General features: G+C 41.7%; 1 protein-coding gene across 1 annotated transcript in view; it reads right to left on the reverse strand.

Moving 5' to 3' along the window:
* TMEM161B (transmembrane protein 161B) overlaps positions 1 to 19131 on the reverse strand; it is a 28600-nt gene extending 9469 nt beyond the window's left edge. The window contains exons 1-8 of the mRNA XM_053407611.1: positions 18909 to 19131; positions 12206 to 12309; positions 10387 to 10470; positions 9846 to 9943; positions 8227 to 8383; positions 4860 to 5011; positions 3679 to 3739; positions 813 to 953 (exon numbers count right to left, since the gene is read on the reverse strand). Coding sequence (XP_053263586.1) covers positions 813 to 953; positions 3679 to 3739; positions 4860 to 5011; positions 8227 to 8383; positions 9846 to 9943; positions 10387 to 10470; positions 12206 to 12309; positions 18909 to 18911 — 800 coding nt within the window. The 5' untranslated portion in view covers positions 18912 to 19131. The remainder of the gene's footprint in view (positions 1 to 812; positions 954 to 3678; positions 3740 to 4859; positions 5012 to 8226; positions 8384 to 9845; positions 9944 to 10386; positions 10471 to 12205; positions 12310 to 18908) is intronic.
* Positions 19132 to 19954: the final 823 nt, after the last annotated feature.

The raw sequence follows: 19954 nt of genomic DNA on the forward strand, positions 1-19954 counted from the left end.
CCAATGATCAAGTCGTCTGAGGATTCTTCACAGTGGCATAATGTCCCTAAACTACTTCCCAGGCTGACCCGCCACTGCAACCTATCTCTGGGTTAGCCACAGGACTAAATGTCTGTTAATCCTCTTATAGGGGTTTCCAACAGTGCTTCTCCATCATTCGCAGCTTGTTCAGAATGCAGCAGCAAGGTTGCTTACAGGCACAGGCAACCATGATGTTATTATTCCTGTCCAGCATTCTTGAACATTCCTGGGGTCTCAGATATCACACACAATTTGGAGCTGCCACCGCTGTGCCTTAAGACAGCACGGGCCACTTCACCTGCACTATGCTAGGTTCCTCGCTGAATAAATGTGCTCTATTCAGATATTCAACTGTTCCGGGTATTCACCTTTAAGACTTCTGAACACAAGTCTCGTTTTCCTCCTCTCCTCACCCCTGCCTTTTCTTCTTTTAAAATGTTTAATAGATGGTTTAGCCATATTCTCATTAGGAAAATAGGAAGTTGCCTTATACAGAGTCAGATTATTGGTCCATTAGATCCATACTTTCTACACCAAATTTAGCAGCTCTTCAGAGTTTCAAAAAGGAATCTTTTCAAGCTCTGCATGGAGATGCATGGGACTGAATCTGAAACCTTCTGCATGCAGAACAATTGCTACAACTTTCCTTGACTTTTCCAGCCCTTCCTTGACTTTTATTGTACACTGAAAACTGGTTATGAATTGGTATTTTAGCTGAGGAAAAAAGGAAAAGTGCTGCCCAAATATTACTACTGGCAGATTTAAGCAAAGTTCTACATGACGTGGCTTACTGGGTGATTTTTTCAGTTGATAAACTCAAAGCATCCAGATGCATCTGAGCCAATCTCAATCCAGGGAATGTCAAAAAAGCACCAATAAACGAACAAAGGATAGCCAAGAAGAATTTGAAGGTTAGTTTAGAAACAGGACCCCTAAGAAAAAAGAGAAAGGGAGAAACAATGGTCAACTTTTCCAACATTTTAAGGACATGGTATATATTTTGCTCTTACATAACATGACAAAGGAAAACAAAAAAGCAAACAAAAGCCATTATTTCCCTTCCAGCTCAGAAATATCAGAAATATTAAACCAATCTACTCTTGCAGGATGCATAGAGTGATGCCTCTGGTTGCGAACGGGATCCGTTCCAGAGGCCCGTTTGCAACATTAGCAGAACACAACCCGCGTCTGCGCGTCCCACAATTCACCGCTTCTGCACATGCATGAGCAGCAAAACCAGGAAGTAACCCTTTCCGGTACTTCTGGCTCGCCACAGGACGCAACCTGAAAACACTCAAGCTGAAGTAAACGTAACAAGAGGTATGACTGTAATAGTAAAAAAGTGTCTTCTGAGATATCAAGTCATTTATGCAAAAGTTCCTTTGGTACTTGCTGCCCAATAATGGGTTGTTCATTGTTTTTTACAGGAGATGAATAGCAGATACATTTGTGCATCTCTGTGTGTCAACATCAATGTATCAGTAGTAAGGAACCTCTAACCTATGGGTCAAATTAGGTCTGCCAGGTATTCCAATTTGTCCTGCCAGGCCATTTTGACCAAACCATACCTACACATAACCTCATATGAGATACAGGGAAAGATGCAACTGGGCAAAAAGTAGGTTTGCATTGTGTTTTGCAAGCCTCAACAATCAACCAGTTGTAAGGGCTTGCAGAGTGCTGTATATAGTGTTTTGCAAGCCCCATTGTAGATAAAATAGGTCACCTGACATTCGATGATTGATGGGTGTTTGGGGTGGGGTGGCGCTAGCCTGTCCACCAGATCCAGTTGCCCACTCTTGCTATATACTAATTGAAAACTCTTTCTCCATTTGTGGATACTTATATAGGCAACATGATGAATCACACCCAGAAGAGAGAGGTAACAGGAGAAAGTTTGGGGAAAACCCCAGGTTTACAAAAGTACCCAAAAAATCTGTGTGCACTTGGGCAGGGGAAGAACACAAAAAACATGATTGCTGAGGGCTTAGCATGGTCAGTGGGAACAGAGTGGAATGGAAGAGGGAGTGGTATGGAATACCCTGTAGGAGGGCAAGGCTTGCATTCCGAATAGGAACTCTCTCCAATGCAATATTTTTGTTGAAGGTTCCGCTTGTGTGTTTCATACATAAGAGAGAGAGAGAGCTCAGTTGGTAGAGCATGAGACTCTTAATCTCAGGGTCGTGGGCAAAAGTTCCCTGCATAGCAGGCGGTTGGACTAATTGGAATTGTGGTCCCTTCCAACTCATCATTTCTAGGATTATTTTAAGTGTATAATCTAATCTCACACACCCTTCAAATCATGATACTGATGCTGTAGCGTACCACAGGATGGAGAACAATACCGTTTTGCCCACTGTCACCCTTTACTGCTAGCAACTTTTAAAGAATCTGTTACATCTGTGGATGAACAAATTGGAGGTTTCACCTGATGATTATCAGAATTGAATTTCTGGCCACTACAGTGGTCAGAATTAGTTAGATATTGCTTTGTTTAGGGAAGCTTTTAATGTTTGACAGACTGCTGTATTTTAATACAGTCATACCTCAGGTTGAAGTAGTTTCGGGTTGAGGGTTTTCGGGTTGCGCAACGCGGCAACCCGGAAGTAATGGAACGCGTTACTTCCAGGTTTTGCCGCTCGCACATGCGCAGACGCTCGAAATAACATCACGCACATGAGAACAGGGCTCTCTGTCTTTTTCTTGAGTCTTGTTGGCCTGGCCATTGAGCCAATAATAATAATAATAATTTTTTATTTATACCCTGCCCATCTGGCTGGGTTTCCCCAGCCACTCTGGGCGGCTTCCAACAAAATACAGTGATACCTCTGGATGCGAACGGGGTCCGTTCCAGAGCCCTGTTCGCATCCTGAAGCCAGGCCACCAAGACTCAAGAAAAAGAGTTCCAATACAATAAGAAATTTCAGCGATTGCAGCTAGTTATGCAACTAAATTCAATAATTAAAAAGAGGACAGGAGCCCTGTTCTCACTTGCATTTCATCACCTTTCCTCTAAAAGTGTGGAGTTGCAAATTATGAACTCCCATTTCGAAAACATTTGATTCATAGGCTTTTGCAGTTTCTACTCTAAAAGTGTGGAGTTGCAAATTATGAACTCCCATTTCGAAAACATTTGATTCATAGGCTTTTGAAGTTTCTACAAACTCAAAAGGAATAACTGAAAAATAGAAAGCGTGGTCTGGTACATCAGGAATGTGGTATTCAGGAATGTGAGGTCCTACTGCAACAGGACCCATATCATGAAAGTCCACTGGAACCTTTACTTTCTGTCAAGAGCAGCTCTCACGTGCCACATCAGAAGCTGTACCCAACAGTTTCAGAAGCAGTTTGAGGTATACAAAGAATTACTGTCATGAACAGAATGTGAAAGGCTTTGCTGGGTTTGAAACCCTTGTCCCGTGTGCGCCTGTGAATTAAAGAACCTTAATACAAACAAAATTCAACTAAAAGGAGAACATGGATAACATTTCAATGGGTTGTATTCAATTAGCCTTTACTTAGAGTAGACCCATTGAAATGAATGCCCTAAATTAATCATAGCCATTAATTTCAGGGGGTCCTTTCCGAGTAAAAGTTAGTTGAATAGAACCCAGTAATAACAATACGCATCTCTACATAGTTGTTTCTTATACTTACTGGGATTCCAAGCCTTGCTTTTCAAAAAACTGCACAGCACTTTCTGAAAAATTTGAGAAGCCTGCATGTGGAAAATTTTGCACAAGGTGAAACGCAGAATCTCAGAACACTAGCAACACAAAACATTTTAGAGGTAATTTTCAAATGTTAGCCCAGTTTTTCTGCATTCGCCAGTCAGAATGCTCTAATTCAATTATGAACAGGCAAGGCCTTGGAAAATATCTCTCAGCTATTTGTATGTTCTCTTAAGGGTGAACAGACTGTGTCTTCTTTTTAAGAGTGCAATCTATATCCACCTGAAGTCAACAGTGTTGATCTTAATGGGCCTAAATTACAACCTAAGAGCATAACCAATTTCTAGAAGAGGTACTTCAGGCAACTGCAGTAATGGGGAAAGAGTTGAAGAAATGAAAACAAGCTAAGGTTAGAAGTAGGCAAAAGAGTAGTAAATATTTTGAGAAAGAATCTGTTTGTAAAACACACACTGGGCTGAACCTTGGCTCCTCAAAGGTCGGTATATGGTGTGCTGTGATGTGGTGGTGCAGAGCAGAAAAAAGTTAGTGCTGGAAATTTTGTAGAACCACTTTCTATGAGAGATCTTCTACACAGAAGGTAGAGGTAATGGTAAAGGTACCGCGGACCATTAGGTCCATTCGTGGACGACTCTGGGGTTGCGGCGCTCATCTCGCTCTATAGGCTGAGGGAGCAGGTGTTTGTCCGCAGACAGCTTCCGGGTCATGTGGCCAGCATCACTAAGCTGCTTCTGGCGAACCAAAGCAGCACGAGTACTTCCACCTGATTTTACATTATCCCCCCTTCCTCCTGTTCCATATCCTACCCCGTTTGGCAGGGCCCAAGGGTTGGGGGGTGGGGCTTGGGGATTGCCACATCAAAAAGTCACCTTCCACTGGTCTCCTTGACAAAGACCTTTCAATTCCAGCATGCATTTATAAAATAAGTTGTATTATGCCCACCTAATAATTTCCCTGTGTTTATTATTGTTTTAAACACCAAATTATTTAATCGGTGATTTGTTTTATGGACTCCTCTGTAAATCGTTTTGTGACCCGTGTGAATAGCAGTTTATAAATTTTGGAAATAGATGAATATTGTATAAACATTTCTCTGGATCCAACTAAATGATATTAATGTTGCCCAAACATAACCTTTTAAGGTCTTACCTGACTCGAGTCCAAATTCTAGATAATTTTCTGTTACTATCAGAATGGTCATGGCTTTGACAAAGAAAAAGAAGCCAAAGGTTACGCAGACGGATCGCTCACCTCCCTCTTCTACTTTGAAGTAGTGTGCAGTTAATGAAAACAATATTTTGCTACATAAGAATAGTTAAGGGAAAAAACAGTTTTGTACAATCCGTAGATTAGCCAAAAATTAGCTTACGATGAAAATTATATGGAGAAAGCATAGCTGAATGGATTTGTTTAAACACAGTGCTGCCAACACATACTAAACTTATTACAAAAAAATCAGACAACTAGTTCCATATGCCCAAAGGGAATTTGGCTTATGTTTCATCATCAGCACGTAGCTCCAATATGCCACATGGTCCCCTCCTCTTCAAACAGAGGCAAGTTCAACCAAAAGAAGTTAATGATATGGAATGGGGGAGGGTTGCTGATCAAAGTAAAAATAAATAAAATCCTACTACGTACATAGTGCATCTAGCTGCTCAGATCCTGGTTTGTATCTAATTGTCTATTTCTCTCTGCTGATGGAAGGCTGCTTAATTCAGCAGAAGTTTCCACTGGTGGAAGGGTTTGTGAGCGGAGGGGCATCCCCTGCGTGACTCCCGGTTTTCCTAAGGGTCTCCAAACTCCCTGGAGTAGATTGGGTGGTGCAGAGGGTATAAATTAAAACCAACTCCACCCCCCCTTACCACTAATGGAAGCCACTTTCGAAACAACGAGCCTCCCATCACCAGAGAGACACAATTAGATACAACTTTCAATTTGCCTATTAAAGAGATGTATTTAAAGAGAGCTAGCACCAATGAAGTATACTTCAGAAATGAAGTATAAAAGGAGTTGATCTTAACGAAGTTTGATTTCTCTCAAGTTACATCCAAAACCAACAATTTTGTAGAAACCAAACAAGCTTTTTGTACCGTTGAATATTAATTTCACTTATTTTAAAGGAAGCTGGAATTAAATTGAGATATTAGGATATTAAAGCTTACAGCCTTTCTGATCAGAAACTCCAGAATTTAACAAATTTTATGCAGAAGTTGAACACAAAAACATGAACTTGATAGCACAATCATTTTTCCTCTATTAATCACACTATCATCAGTTTCCAAAAGACTTTAAAATAGTTTAAATAACATAATGAGTTTTCATTAAAAAAAGAAAATCAAGAACACAATACAGTACTGACTGTTAGTCAACTAATGCAGACATATCGCTACTGAAGCAACACTTTAAAGAGCACAAATAAGCACTTATTAACTGTATCAATCCATACTGATTCTTAATATAATGTACATCAGAATTTGAACGTACATACACTCTATGGCCTGGGGATTCATTAGTCAACAATGCCCAAAGCACATTTCAGTATGCATACTTAAGAATGCCACCTCCTATTGGGCATTTATTTGATTCATAGCGTAGAGGTAAATATTATTTTAGCCATGAACTACACTGATTAAACCGCTATCTACGTACAAGGAACACTGCGAATATTTTATTTCATTTGAATATCAGCTCAAGAGACACCAACATCTTGTACTGAACTCTGCCTCCTCTGCTTCAACCAGTTTAGACTCATTATGAAGCTTCTCTTCAGAAAGCTGTTTGACCAGCACTTGTTACAGAAGCAGCAATGGTCTGTTTTCTTAATTATGTGACAACGTACAGAAGCTGCAGGAGTTTTCCAGATTGGAGTACAAAGATGGCTGCTACATACAACTGGTGCCACCACCTTTTGAGCACTGTCAGATTCTTCATATTTTTTTGCCCATATATCCATCTGGGTTTTTTGGGTGGGTAAGTTATGGTTGAGAAGACAGATTTCAGCAACAAGGGATGCAAACTAGTGCAAAAAACTCTTCAATGGAGATCTCATTCCATATAATATGAGAGGTTGTGAGTGTGGGTGGGTGTAGCCAGCATAGAATCATAGAGTTGGAAAGGGCTCTGAGGATCATCTAATCTACCCCCCTGCAATGAAGGAATATGCAGATCTCCTTTATGGAGATCGAACCTGCAACCTTGGCATTATCAGCACCACACTCTAACCGACTGAGCTATCCAGTAGATAATGCAGTGCTATTCTTTTTCAAAGTTAGCAAATGTCTTAAGTTAAAGCATGTCTAAAGCTTCAAGAGAATGCAAAATAATAGTTTTTAGGACAATCTATGCAACTAAGAGATAGCAATCAGCAATTTGACTTTTTTTCATTCCCTACCCTAAATGCTGCAGTATTTTTTGCAGGGTCTCCTCTTTGACAGCAAGCCTGCAGATAAGCAGAGGCTGGCACATGCTGAGATCTTTTTACAAAGGAGAGAAAAAGAGCTATATATAGATTGCTGCTGGTGGTACTCTTCTACAATAGCAGTCTGAACACAAGTGCTCCTTTTAGTATATGTTATTCATAACTATGACTTTTGCTGCATGCTGTGCAATATAGGCAGCTGTAGGCAGAAGCCCTAATTTTGCTGCAGCCCAATTATTTAGTACAAGTTTGTATTTAGAGTCTAACAAAATGTTACAATTTTGGATCTCTCCCTATGCAAATAATTACAAAACAAGATCTAGGCTAAGATTTTACAGCCATGAAAGAGTTCATAAATAGGACAGTTTTATAGTGCATTGTTTAGTTAACATATCTTACAATAAAGACATTAAAACCAGCATCTTGCAGAAAACCTGAAACCTAAAACTAGAAATATGATTTATTCTACTTATGTCAGCAAACAAATCATAAAAGACTATTTATCAATACCTGAGCAGCAATGTCAATCACTAGCACTAGACGGGGGGGGGGGGGGGACATTAGAAAGCAAGGGTATTTACTCAGCCTTCTTACAAATCTTATCACTGTGAACAGAAGCCATCCTGACAAAGAATTCTGTGTAGACCTAAAACATACAAAGTCATTTTTAAAGCCAAAAATATCCAGAACAAGACGGAGCAGGGAGGCTTGGCGTGAGGCTCAACAACTTATTTGCAACTTACTCTGTCTCTGCAAAATATAGGCAGGCCATGCAAGACTGTTTCAGCATTCTTTAAACACCTCTTTGGTACTATCCAGTCACCACTGCCAGGACCAGCAAGCAGAAGCTTAGCATTGCTGCACAGTACTGTGCATGTCTTGTAGATGTTGGCTATGCTTCTGGACAAAGAAAAATTCTTTCATACAGAATAATGCACTATGTAATAATGAATTATGCATGCTTTAGATGAACACTACCATAAGACTTCCTATGATTCAATTAAAAGCAACAAATTATCTCCTGCGTGTTTCACAGAACATTAGATCTTCTTTTAAGCAGTCATACAGAACAGTTGTGACACTGTAAAAGGATACATTGCAAAAGCCAGAACAAGCAGACACCAGACTATACTGATATTCATTTCTTGTGAGGGCTTCACCCAGCTGTAGTAGGCTTCAGTAACCAAATATACCACTGTAGCCGCAACTGTGAAGTCCACCAGCCACTGATATTCAGGAAAATAATGCAAGGCTGAAATATAAATGGTTACTTAGTAACTGAAATACAAGCAGAAAACATTTTTAGCATCTGTGGTTCCTAGAGTTTCAAATACACCCAGGATGTCCATACATGAACTGCAGTTATCAACCTTTCATTGTTGTTTTCTTAAAAATAAAAAATAAAAATAAAAAACCAACAACAACTTTCAACTATAATTAGATTACTAGAAGACCAATCACAAAATGCGGAAAATAGCTAGAATATCCAGATACACCAAACAGAAGGCACAAGCTTTCTGGCAAGGAGGACATTGCTCTTTGAATCCAGTTCAAATGGATTCACTGCTTTATTATACCTAGCTACACTACTGCTCCATCCAGTCTCATACAGTCCACTCTGATTAGCAATGGCTTGCCAGGATCACAAACAGGGATGTTCCCCAGCTCTGCAACCACAGGCGTTTTATCTGACGATGCCATGGACTGATCAGGATTGCATCCATGCAAAGTGTGTGTTCTACCTGCCATCAAATACATAACTCTATGAGAACTACCATGACCAGTTTGATATCAGTATCATCTTGCAACAGCTTAAAAACTTTAAGTTTAGCCTACAATGTATAGTGGGTCTTCTCTCTCTAAAATGATGCTGATTGGAGCCCTTTCTGTATGCCATCAGAAAGTCCTCCTCCAACATGCACTGGTGCTCAAAGTGAAGTAAATATTTCCAGTGTAAAACTTAAAATAGCTTCCTCCCTTCATGATTTATTTGAAATTGGCTGTAAAACAAATAATGATTGTTACCTGGAATTCATTTCTCAACTTACACAATTTACTATGCAAAGTTAAAGGTAAAGGTACCCCTGCCCATACGGGCCAGTCGTGTCCGACTCTAGGGTTGTACGCCCATCTCACTTAAGAGGCCAGGGACCAGCGCTGTCCGGAGACACTTCCGGGTCACGTGGCCAGTGTGACGAAGCTGCTCTGGCGAGCCAGCACCAGTGCAGCACACGGAAACGCCATTTACCTTCCCGCTATAAAGCGGTACCTATTTATCTACTTGCACTTCGTGCTTTCGAACTGCTAGGTAGGCAGGAGCTGGGACCGAAAGATGGGAGCTCACCCCGCCGCGGGGATTTGAACCACTGACCATGCGATCGGCAAGCCCTAGGCACTGAGGTTTTACCCACAGCGCCACCCGCGTCCCTATGCAAAGTTAGGGACAGCTATAATGAGCTTACCTTTCACCTCCCAAGTTCTCCACTAATATTGCAAGTCATTGTTTAGAAACTAGATGCTTTTAAAACAGGGGCCAGATTAGAAATTCAAAAAAGGCTAATTTGCACCTTTGAAAATGTTTGTTCTACAAGAAAGTACCTGAACAAACCTGGAATTAAGAATTATGTAGCTCTCTTTGGACAACACCATACATTTCGGATTAAAGAATACACAATTGTGACACCATGCAGTTTATAATGGTCTCAGACCCTTACCTAATGCATCTATTTCAGTAATAGACTTTGTTTCCAAATGAAGATCAATGTCTTTAGGAATGGTTAGCGGTTTGTTTTCAATATGTCCATTATATTTCCTGTAAAGAGAGACACATCATAAAAACCATTCCATATGCTGAGTGCCATCAAAGTTGCCAGGTCTCCCTCTCTTTCTTTCTCTATGTGTGTGATTTATTTAGCATCAGGGTGCAGCCAAAATTGGTGGAGTTGGAGGGAGTGGGGAAAATGGTTTGGATCAGGGCCGCAAATGAAGAGTTAGCCACTCCTACAGTAAACAAACAAAATTTATAAGCCATACTCAATATGGGGGTAATGGTGGAGAGAAGGCAGATACCTTAGAGATTCTATTATATTCTATGTGTATTGGGGGGCAGATGTGCACATCCATCCAGTTTTCCATATGTAGAACAGTATTTTTCTTCATTTTCAAAGACTAATTGGAATAGCAAATAGTCACCCCCATTTTCTAGCTAGGAGACAGAGGTTGAAAAACAGTGACAGGCTCATATTGCTTACTTACCTATCTTTCTTGCTTTTTCCTTTTTGTTGTTTCCCGGCAAGAATACGTAATTCTTCTTCTGTGGGATGCAGATACCATCGCAAGCTACCAGATTTTTGAAGAAGCAGGTACCAAGAGAAATACAGGTGTTTGTCAGACTAAATATAAAAGAATTTGCTTTCTTGTTCATTCACAAAATTCCTGATTTCAAGCTGATGTTATCATATGTCACATACTTCCTTACATAAATGTTGCCCTGTAGTAGATAGCCCCAGTTATCAGAATGAGCTTCCAAACTGGTGTCACTTTTGTACATTGAGGTTTCAAAAGACTAGCTTACTGTTACAGAAACGCACATAAGGAGCTTCAAAGATATCAGTTTAAAAGTGCTGTGACTCAACTAATGAGGTTCAAAAATAGTTTTAAAAGCACACAGTGACTACCAAAAGCCTCTGGTGACTGGAGGTGGGGGGCAGAGCAATCACACTCTTCATTTCTGCCCAAACCCCACCTTTTTGCCATCTGCCTACATTTTCTACATTTTTATCCTTTCAAACAGCTTCTGAAACCAAAATCTCACATTCTAAGTAACTTGGTTATTAAGAGTTCAGAACAAAACAGAAAAGGGTTGTGTTGCTATGCAAAAATAACCACTGGCAACATGCAATATTTTCACTACTGCAGCTAAATTAATATCAGGACTTCCAATATTCTATGACAGTCCCCATGAATACCCAGGAGCAGCTGTAAAAATCTCTATAGGAGTCCATGATGGACCAACAAAATGCTGTTGTTTTAACACCAAGCAAGGGTCAATGCAACTATATCATCCCCTCTGCCTAATTTGTGCTTCTACCTATCCTCTCTAGTGAGATGTTTAGGCAATTCTCTAGAACAAGCAGCTCCCACAATCCTTCCTTGCATTTCCCATCCAGCCACCTGGTTCATACAATCCTTACTTGAATAATCAATTCAATTTAAGGTGAATGGGAAAATCATTAGTTATTACTTGTAAAACCAATCAACTGAACACCTCAGCATCACACATTTTAAAGTGATTTTGTTTGAACTAGGTGTGGAATTATTTAATCAACATCTTTAACTGATTTCTTACTATGGGAATATTTTTTTAAAAAAAAGATTAATTCTTGCTATCTGGAATTTCAGAACATTTATATCAGAATAGTCTGCAAGCTAGGGGATTATGTTGCTAATACTTCACCATTTTTTCAGAACTATCTGTTGACAAGACAACCCGCAAGGAAAAGAACACATCCAAATGGAAATTTATGACTAATCTTGAACTATTGTGATCCAGATCACTAAGAAATGTATCACAAATAGTATACTTGCCCCTAACAACAGCTTGTTTTGTGAATAAACTATCCCGCTTCTTTCCTTCATTTTCAACTTCGTATTTCAACTATAGGAGGCACTGTATTTTATTACAGGCACTTAAGAAAGAAATATGTTGCCACAGGATTAAGAGGAACTTAGATGGAACAGAATAGTCTACAGCAAGAACCCTGCCAAGAGTTATGTTCATTAAGATACACAGTAGTATAACTAAGCATACCACGTATTACTCAATTTCATCTGAAGTTACAGTACGGTGATAAATCTCCAAATGACTTTAAAAGATTGAAAGTGACTATTCTACTGAAAGCCAAACTTTCAAGATCTGCACATCACTATGATTTGTTTCTAGGTAAACGCAAATGCATTACAGAATTGGGCAATTACAACAACACCTTACAGTCTTATCAGTGGTATTATGGTATAAGCTTTCATGGGCTAGAACCCACTTTGTCAGACGTTCAATTTGTTGCCCTTATCTTACCTGCCACTACAGAGAAGCCACCGAGCCAGAGAGTAGTGAGGTATGATCTTCTGTATAATACTAGCCATCACCATGGTAACCACCAGCTGCACACCTATCACACCCTGTGGAGGAATAAGCCAATGTATGTTAACATGCAGGAACATTTTTTTTATATTTCAAAGCCTACAGTTCTAAAATGAACCTTTATATACTGCAGGGTTGTTTTTGTAACTGTGAACTGTTCGTCCTAATCCCTCCATAAAGGCATTGATAAAGGATTCAGAAATATGGCTTTCTAGGAAAGAAAGCACACATCTAGCTGTTTTTCCATTGTAGGACACTATTTCTGAAGATCAAATAAATTACATAACCACCAACATTACTTTTAAAAATGTGTTTTAAAGGGGGACAGAGAATGCTCAGTTCAAATTCTTACCCTGCCTGGGCCAAGCTTGCAATTAGTCACTTGTCAGAAACAAGTCACAACTTCCAGACTTGGGTCCATTCTCTCTTTTATCTTTAAAAACTGGTTATTTAGAGCTGATCCATAATACATGCAGAAGCCCAGATACACCTGTGCCTACTATAGGAAACTCAAGAGAGTGACTGACCATTGCTCCTGGGCACATGACAAGTCTGCTCCCCACATATTCATTGCATTTATTACCACTTATGAATCACTTCCTATAAAATATTTCAAAGCAATTGAACTATAAAAATGACAATTTAATAAATAAAACAATTTTGTAAATAAAAACTATTTTTTTTAAAAAATTAAGAAATGTTACATGCTACCATGCTGTACACCTGCATATCCAGCTTGCAACATAAAATAAAGAGGTTGTGAGTATAATACTATCCAATGTGGTCTGTGAAACACTGTAGTGATGAATTTGCATAATTAGAATACATGTGGTAATTTCCATCACAAAGTCTTATACCTATAAGCCTTTAGAAATCTATGTTGGGTGAATAAGAAGTAAAGATATGGAATAAGGAGTACAACAAAGAAAAAACCAGAGACAAAATATCTGGTGGGAAAACTCTTTTGGTTCAAGGGCTGAATTCAAAGATGGCCATCTTCCAGAGGCCACACAGTGGGTGGAGCCAGAAAGGCTCTCCAGCTAACAAAGGAAAGCGTGCACACACAAAATGTTCCCCAAGCACCATACCATATCACACATCAGGTTCACATTCCAGTTCTCCATTTACCAATGCAAGACAGAGAATGCACATCCCACCCCACCCACATAAAAGTTGTATCTCAATTCTAAAGGCAGCAAATCAAAAACTTCCTGTACTTAGTCAGGAAGAACCAGATGCACAAATATAGGATGGGAGACACCTGGCTTACTAGCATCTAGGATCTAGGGGTCTTGGTGGACCACAAGCTTAACATGAGTCAACAGTGTGATGCAGCAGCAAAAAAAAAAAAAAAAAGGATTTACCGTATATACTCGAGTATAAGCCGACCCGAATATAAGCCGGGGCACCTAATTTTAGTACAAAAAAACTGGGAAAACTCATTGACTCGAGTATAAGCCGGTTCACTACACCACAACCCTGGTGGTGGCAGCAGCAGCGGAGGAAGAACAAGCAGCCCGAAAGGGCTCTTTCGGGCTGCTCATCCCTCCGCCGCTGCCTCTGCTGCTTGCAAGAGCAGGCATAGGAGCCGCAGTTGGGAGAGGCACAGCGCAGCGCCTCTCCCAACCGCGGCTCCTGTGCCTGCCCTTGTGAGAGGCGGGCGGCAGTGGGACAAGCAGTGAGAAAAGGCTCCTTTTGGGCTGCTTGTCCCTCTGCCACCGCCACCCGCCTCACTCGAGTATAAGCCAGGGGGGCTTTTTCAGCATTAAAAACGTGCTGAAAAAGTCAGCTTATACTCGAGTATATATGGTATTTGGCAACCAACACCAGTCAAAATTTATTAGTTTAATATGGCAATTGGAACCCATATTCACGTTTCTGCATATTGGAATTAAAAAAAAACTGCTAGGCATGCATAGTGCACCATCTGAGAGGCAGCAGAATAACATTTTACTTCACAGTGAGAGAAGACTACCCAAGTCGGCAATCCATGTTTCCCGAAAATATTGGTAAAAAGCAAGGCTCACCAACTGCTAAACATCACTTTATTACTAACCGAACACATTACTATTGTGTAAATCTATAGTATACACTTTTCATCCCAGTGCTATGATAAGTCATAGTCTGAGATTTCATGGAAAAATAGTGACCATAATACAGTCCGACTATAAAAGGCCCCCAGGAAATAACTTATTCAAGGGCAAGAAAATTGTTTGCACACAATTATGCCTAATATTTACTTTTGCTGCAGCACTTTGTTTTGAATAGAATTTAGCAGCTGCATTGTAACAATATCTAGAGGTCAGACAGTTTGGAACCACATTCTGATAAGGCATTGTGATAAGTGGTAAGCATAGAGCAATTGACAAAACAGGTTAAATATGAAAGACATGATCTAGGGGGGAAACAAGGTTAACAGAGAGAAAAATGTATAACGTGAAATGCAGAGAGGTTAACAGAGAGAAAAATGTATAAGGTGAAATGCAGAGCACAACAGCACTATTTCTCAGATTTTTATATTGCTCTTTAGAAATAACATGACTACAGGGCTGATTCGGGATGCTGCTTTTGAAACTCAGTTTCAAAACTGTTTGCAATGCAGCATTAGTAGTTTCTCTAACAAAAACAACAACAGCTTCACTATAAGCACCAACCCTTTAGGAATATTAAGTACTCTCGAGTTTAACATTTCAGGGTTGATTCATACAGCTTCTCCTCATCAAGGGTAGACAACATGATGCCCTTTAGATGTTCCTGGACTACAATTTTCATCAGCTCCAGCCAGCATGGACAATGGTCATGGGAAGATGGGAATACAGAGGACGAAAGTCAACATTAGCCATACTCAGAATATACCCACTGAAATCAATTAAATTAAATCAGGCTATTGATTTCAATGAATCTACTCTGATTATGACTTACCGTATTTTTTGCTCCATAAGACACACTTTATTCCTCCTAAAAAGCATGGAGAAATGTTTGTGCGTCTTATGGCGCGAATGTGTGGTCGATCGCTGGCTCCCTTTCCGGTCCCGCCCCCTTGCCCAGGCCTCCATTGTTGAATGTTCTGCAGACAGAGGCTGTTTGTTTCCCCAGTGACATGTGACTGGTTGATTAGATTATCTGTCTGGAAACTGTAGAAATGGCTCCCTTTCCTTTCCTAAAGAATCTGCAGAACTGTGAGTTGAAAACCCCATAAACACAGGATTTTTTTCCTTTGCAAAGTAAGCTCAACAACTTTGAGCTGATCCTCAAAAAAGGGGCTTTTCCCTTTTGCAAAAGAAGCTGCACAACTGTGAGCTGATCCCCCCAAAAACTGGGCTTTCCCCCTTTCCTCCTCTAAAAACTAGGTGTGTCTTATAGTCAGGTGCGTCTTATGCAGCAATAAATACGGTAGTTAGATCTCATATAAGCATTAGAGAGAGATACATTTGCAGGCAATATTTGTGTGTCAAGGTGCGTGAACAGGAGAATTCAGTGTTAAACTTTAGGAATGTTCTGCTTCTCTTCCTAATGATGAAGCGTGACAGGTCTACCACACTCCCACTGCCCCCAAAAGGTAGAAAATGAAAATCTATTATATAAATTATATACAAATTTAACTCATAGTATGGGTAGCAACCAATGGCACTGTAGAGCTGGAAATCTGGGAGCTGCATCCTTGCTCTGCTGAAATGCAACAGATCCTCAAGTCCAGGCTGAAAACAGAAACTAAACAGGTCCTAGCAGGATTCACTAGGTTCCAGTTGTACAAGGCTGCTTCCCACAGTCTAAATCAATGGAAGATAATAAGTAGTTCAGAAGACTGCTGCTTAGTGACCTAGTTTCTCAAACACCACTGGCTAAGAGGTTCTTAAAGTACGATATAGCTCATGCAACATTTATCATGCCTACATTAAGAAGTTTTGCCCCTAAAGATAATATGTAGTATGAATTCTAAAGCTCTTTCAACAGTCTCAACAGCATGGGATTCTCTGTAGCCTGGCTCTTTCTTGCATCTCTTCTGTGGTTTCAGAAACTTTGGGCCATGTGAAAGGGAGTTGAAAATATTGCTCCTTTCCATGCCAGTTCCCCAACAACACTAGCATGGAATGAGCCATGTTGAAATACAGGACCTGGTCTAAACAGCAAACTAGAAAAGAGATGTGCAGCAGTGATTTTCAAACCATAAGGTTAACATAAGAAGAGAACCCCTTCCCTTCCAGATCTACATCGGTGGACATCCACTCAGCTGGTCACAATACCGTGTTTCAGGAAACATTCACCAGTGCTGGCCTAATATTAGGAGAATCCAGTTTATTGCAGGGTTTTACTCAAAAAGTACCAAAAAATACTTTTCAGTGGATAACTAAGGTCTCAGTTCTCACTTGCAAGTTGACAACTGAAGGACAATACACCTGAAATTACAATGAAGAACTCTAGAGCATACTGCATGTTTTTATTCGTTTTACATCCTGCTTTGTTGATTTTTTGTTTTGGAAATTTTTTTTTTGCAATTTATTGAATTTTATTGTTTTTAATGCTATAGGACATTTTTAAGCATACTATAAAAATAATAAATAAATAAATAATGACTTTCATCACTAGATTGGAAGCAATACCACATTCTTTTTCCAACAGCAGATAAATGGGTGCTTTTGGAAGGTCACAAGCAATGTGCTTAAGTGGTTGATAGCTGTCCTTTCCCAACAGTTGAGGCATCCAGTTTCAGTGGTATGGCAATTCCACTTAACTATATGACTAATAGTATTTAATGGGGCAATCTATCCCATATACACTTGGGTTCATTTTCCACTAATATTTTTAGGTGTACATGTAAAGCTTACATGGTGCGAATGTGGCAAATACGTTTGCAAAACACATATATGACACATCACACAAATACAGTTGGGAAAGAGCAGAGATTTCATAGGACACCATGACTCAGTGTATGCTTGGTGGCAAATCTAGGTAATGGAGTGTAAGAAGTGATATTCAGGATGATTTGAAACACATATATGAAGTTGATTTTTTTTTCTTTGAAGTTTTACAGAAGGGCTTGCAGGTCACTGAAACAACATAGGCTGACCACTCATTCAGCAGTGGTTGGGTCACTGAAATCTGGAATGCATACTACCACAGGTGCCATCTGCAGGCAACCCCCCCCCCCCAAATTGTAATTGTACCAATACCACTAGTGCTCATTCTCATACTTATGTATATTTCCAAGTGAAATTATCAAGTATGGTACAAGGAGACAACTACCTTTCATCACAGAAGCAGGTGAGGTGGAATTGCTATTTCAGCACATTTACATGCCCTTTTTATCCAGCCTAACAGCTTGTGCTTATATTTAAGAACAGCAATATTAAATGGATTAGACTCAGCCAAATCAATTCTCAACTAGCAAATATCCAACTATATTTTTTCATAGGGTATATATTAGAATAGGTGGAAATCTGGATAAATTTGTAGTTTCAGGTTGACTATATCCATTGACTTGGTGATTTCTTTGTTTTCGGTGCACACATTATGCATTCCATTGAGCTTGATCAATTGACTGTCCCTGAATCACAAATGAAGAGCAGGAACACCTCAACAGGAACAATGTCTTATCAGCAGGCCTGGGCCCTGTGGCTGGTCAGATGAAACTAGGCCTCACCCGCCCCACCTAGAAAGTCCACCCACACTGGAAAAAGGAGAACACATGTGGCCACGCTTCCCTAAAATAACCTAAGAAGAGCCTACTAGATTAGCACAGTTGCCCCCATTTGGCCCAGCATCTTGTTCACAGTGGCCAAGCAGCTGCCTGTGGGAAGCCCACACGCAGGACCTTCACCCCTATGTTTGCCAGCAACTGGCATCCAAAAGCATTCGCTGCCTCTCCCTGTGGAGGCAAGGGCATAGCCATCAGTAAGGTAAAGGGACCCCTGACCATTAGGTCCAGTCGTGACCGACTCTGGGGTTGCGCCGCTCATCTGGCTTTATTGGCCGAGGGAGCCGGTGTACAGCTTCCGGGTCATGTGGCCAGCATGACTAAGCCGCTTCTGGCGAACCAGAGCAGCGCATGAAAACACCGTTTACCTTCCCGCCGGAACGGTACCGATTTATCTACTTGCACTTTGATGTGCTTTCGAACTGCTAGGTTGGCAGGAGATAGCCACGAATTTGCTTGGTCCTCTTTTAAATTCATCCCAGTTGGTGGCCACCACTGCCCTTCTGTGAGGTTGCACACGGATATCTGAAAACAGGCAACCCCACATCCCCAAGTAGGCAGTTGGGGAGAAGATGGGCTGACGTCCATAGGGTAGGGATTGTGGGAGTCCGCAGCATCCGAAGGCCTGGCCTTCGTTCGGAACAGGGATGGGGAACCTGTGGCCCTGCAGATGTTGCTGGGCTACAGCTCCCATCACCCCTAGTCACTGGCCATCCTGGTTGGCGCGGACAGAAGGTGGTGTTCAGCAACATCCAAAGGCCCACAGCTTCCCCACCCCCGACTTCTCCCCACACACAAACACCCCTATTCCGGCTTCAGCCCTCGCCCTCAAAAACAAGATTTGTCCCGAAAGCCCTAAAAGGGTCAACCGGCTCTACGGAGAACTTCCAACTCTCTCTGCCTCTCTTCTCCCCTCCGAGTTCTCACCCTCCAGAGACTCACCATGCTGCCCCAGGAGCCTCCGCCGCCGCCGCCTCGCGGGCTCTCCCCACACCCAGCTCATAAATCCTCCCCGCGCGAGCCGAGAAGCGCAGAATGCTCGCGGGGAGGCTCCGGTGCCGCTCGGAACCCCGCTCGCCAGCTAACGCCGGTTTCTAATGCCCGGCTCACGCCTCCCAAAGCCTGCAGAGGTCACGCAGGGACCCAGGTGAACAAGGACCCCGAGCAGGGCTGACCTGAAGATCCGCCTGAAAAAGAAAGAGCCTCTCGGTTCGCGGCGCACCGCTTCGCCGCATTCCTGTCGCGGTGGAGAGGCAGTTGCTTCACACCGAGGCTCTAAGCGGAAAGGGGATGCATTTCGCCCATAAGATGCTGTTCTTGAATTATTTGTTTTATCAGGCGCAAGGGAGGGCATCCCGATGCCGGGCAGCAAGGGCAGGAGCCCTGTCACGTGACATGGGAGGTCACCAGAGTCGCCCTTTCTGCTGTCCGAGAAAAATAGTCTGAGGTGAAGCGGGGACGCCTCTCGCTTGCGATTCTTATCTGTGTGTATTGCAGGTCGCTGTCCGTCCAACCCCACAACCCCCCTTAAGACGGCTACTCATAGGTATCTAAGCACAAGGATTGTTGGCAAAAGCTAGGCTTTTTAAAACGGTGTGAAGAGATGGACAAATAACGAGAGCAAGATAAGAGACATAGTCAATGAGGGGAGAGGGAGGGAAGACTTGACTACCGGAGTGGCGCATTCAATTAGCGCATGCGCCGCCCTGAGTAGCGCTAAGGGCGGCTGAGTGCGCACGCATCATTATAACCAACCGCCGCCTGGTATGAAAGTGCGTACACCCGGAAGTTTTGGCTGGCAAGTCTCGTGCCGGGGAAGGAGGGGGAGCGGAGGGAGGCGCGTTAGGAGTCTCGCGCGAGCTGCTGAGGCGAAAGGCGGTTGGGGGCGGCTCGCGCATGCCGCCTCCTACGTTTGCCGTTATTCTAAGGCCGCGGAGGAGGAGGAGGCTCTTTCCCGCCCGAGGAGCCTCAGCGCGCGTTGCTTCCAC

This window comes from Podarcis raffonei, chromosome 11, assembly GCF_027172205.1.
Source record: "Podarcis raffonei isolate rPodRaf1 chromosome 11, rPodRaf1.pri, whole genome shotgun sequence".
Taxonomy (NCBI): domain Eukaryota; kingdom Metazoa; phylum Chordata; class Lepidosauria; order Squamata; family Lacertidae; genus Podarcis; species Podarcis raffonei.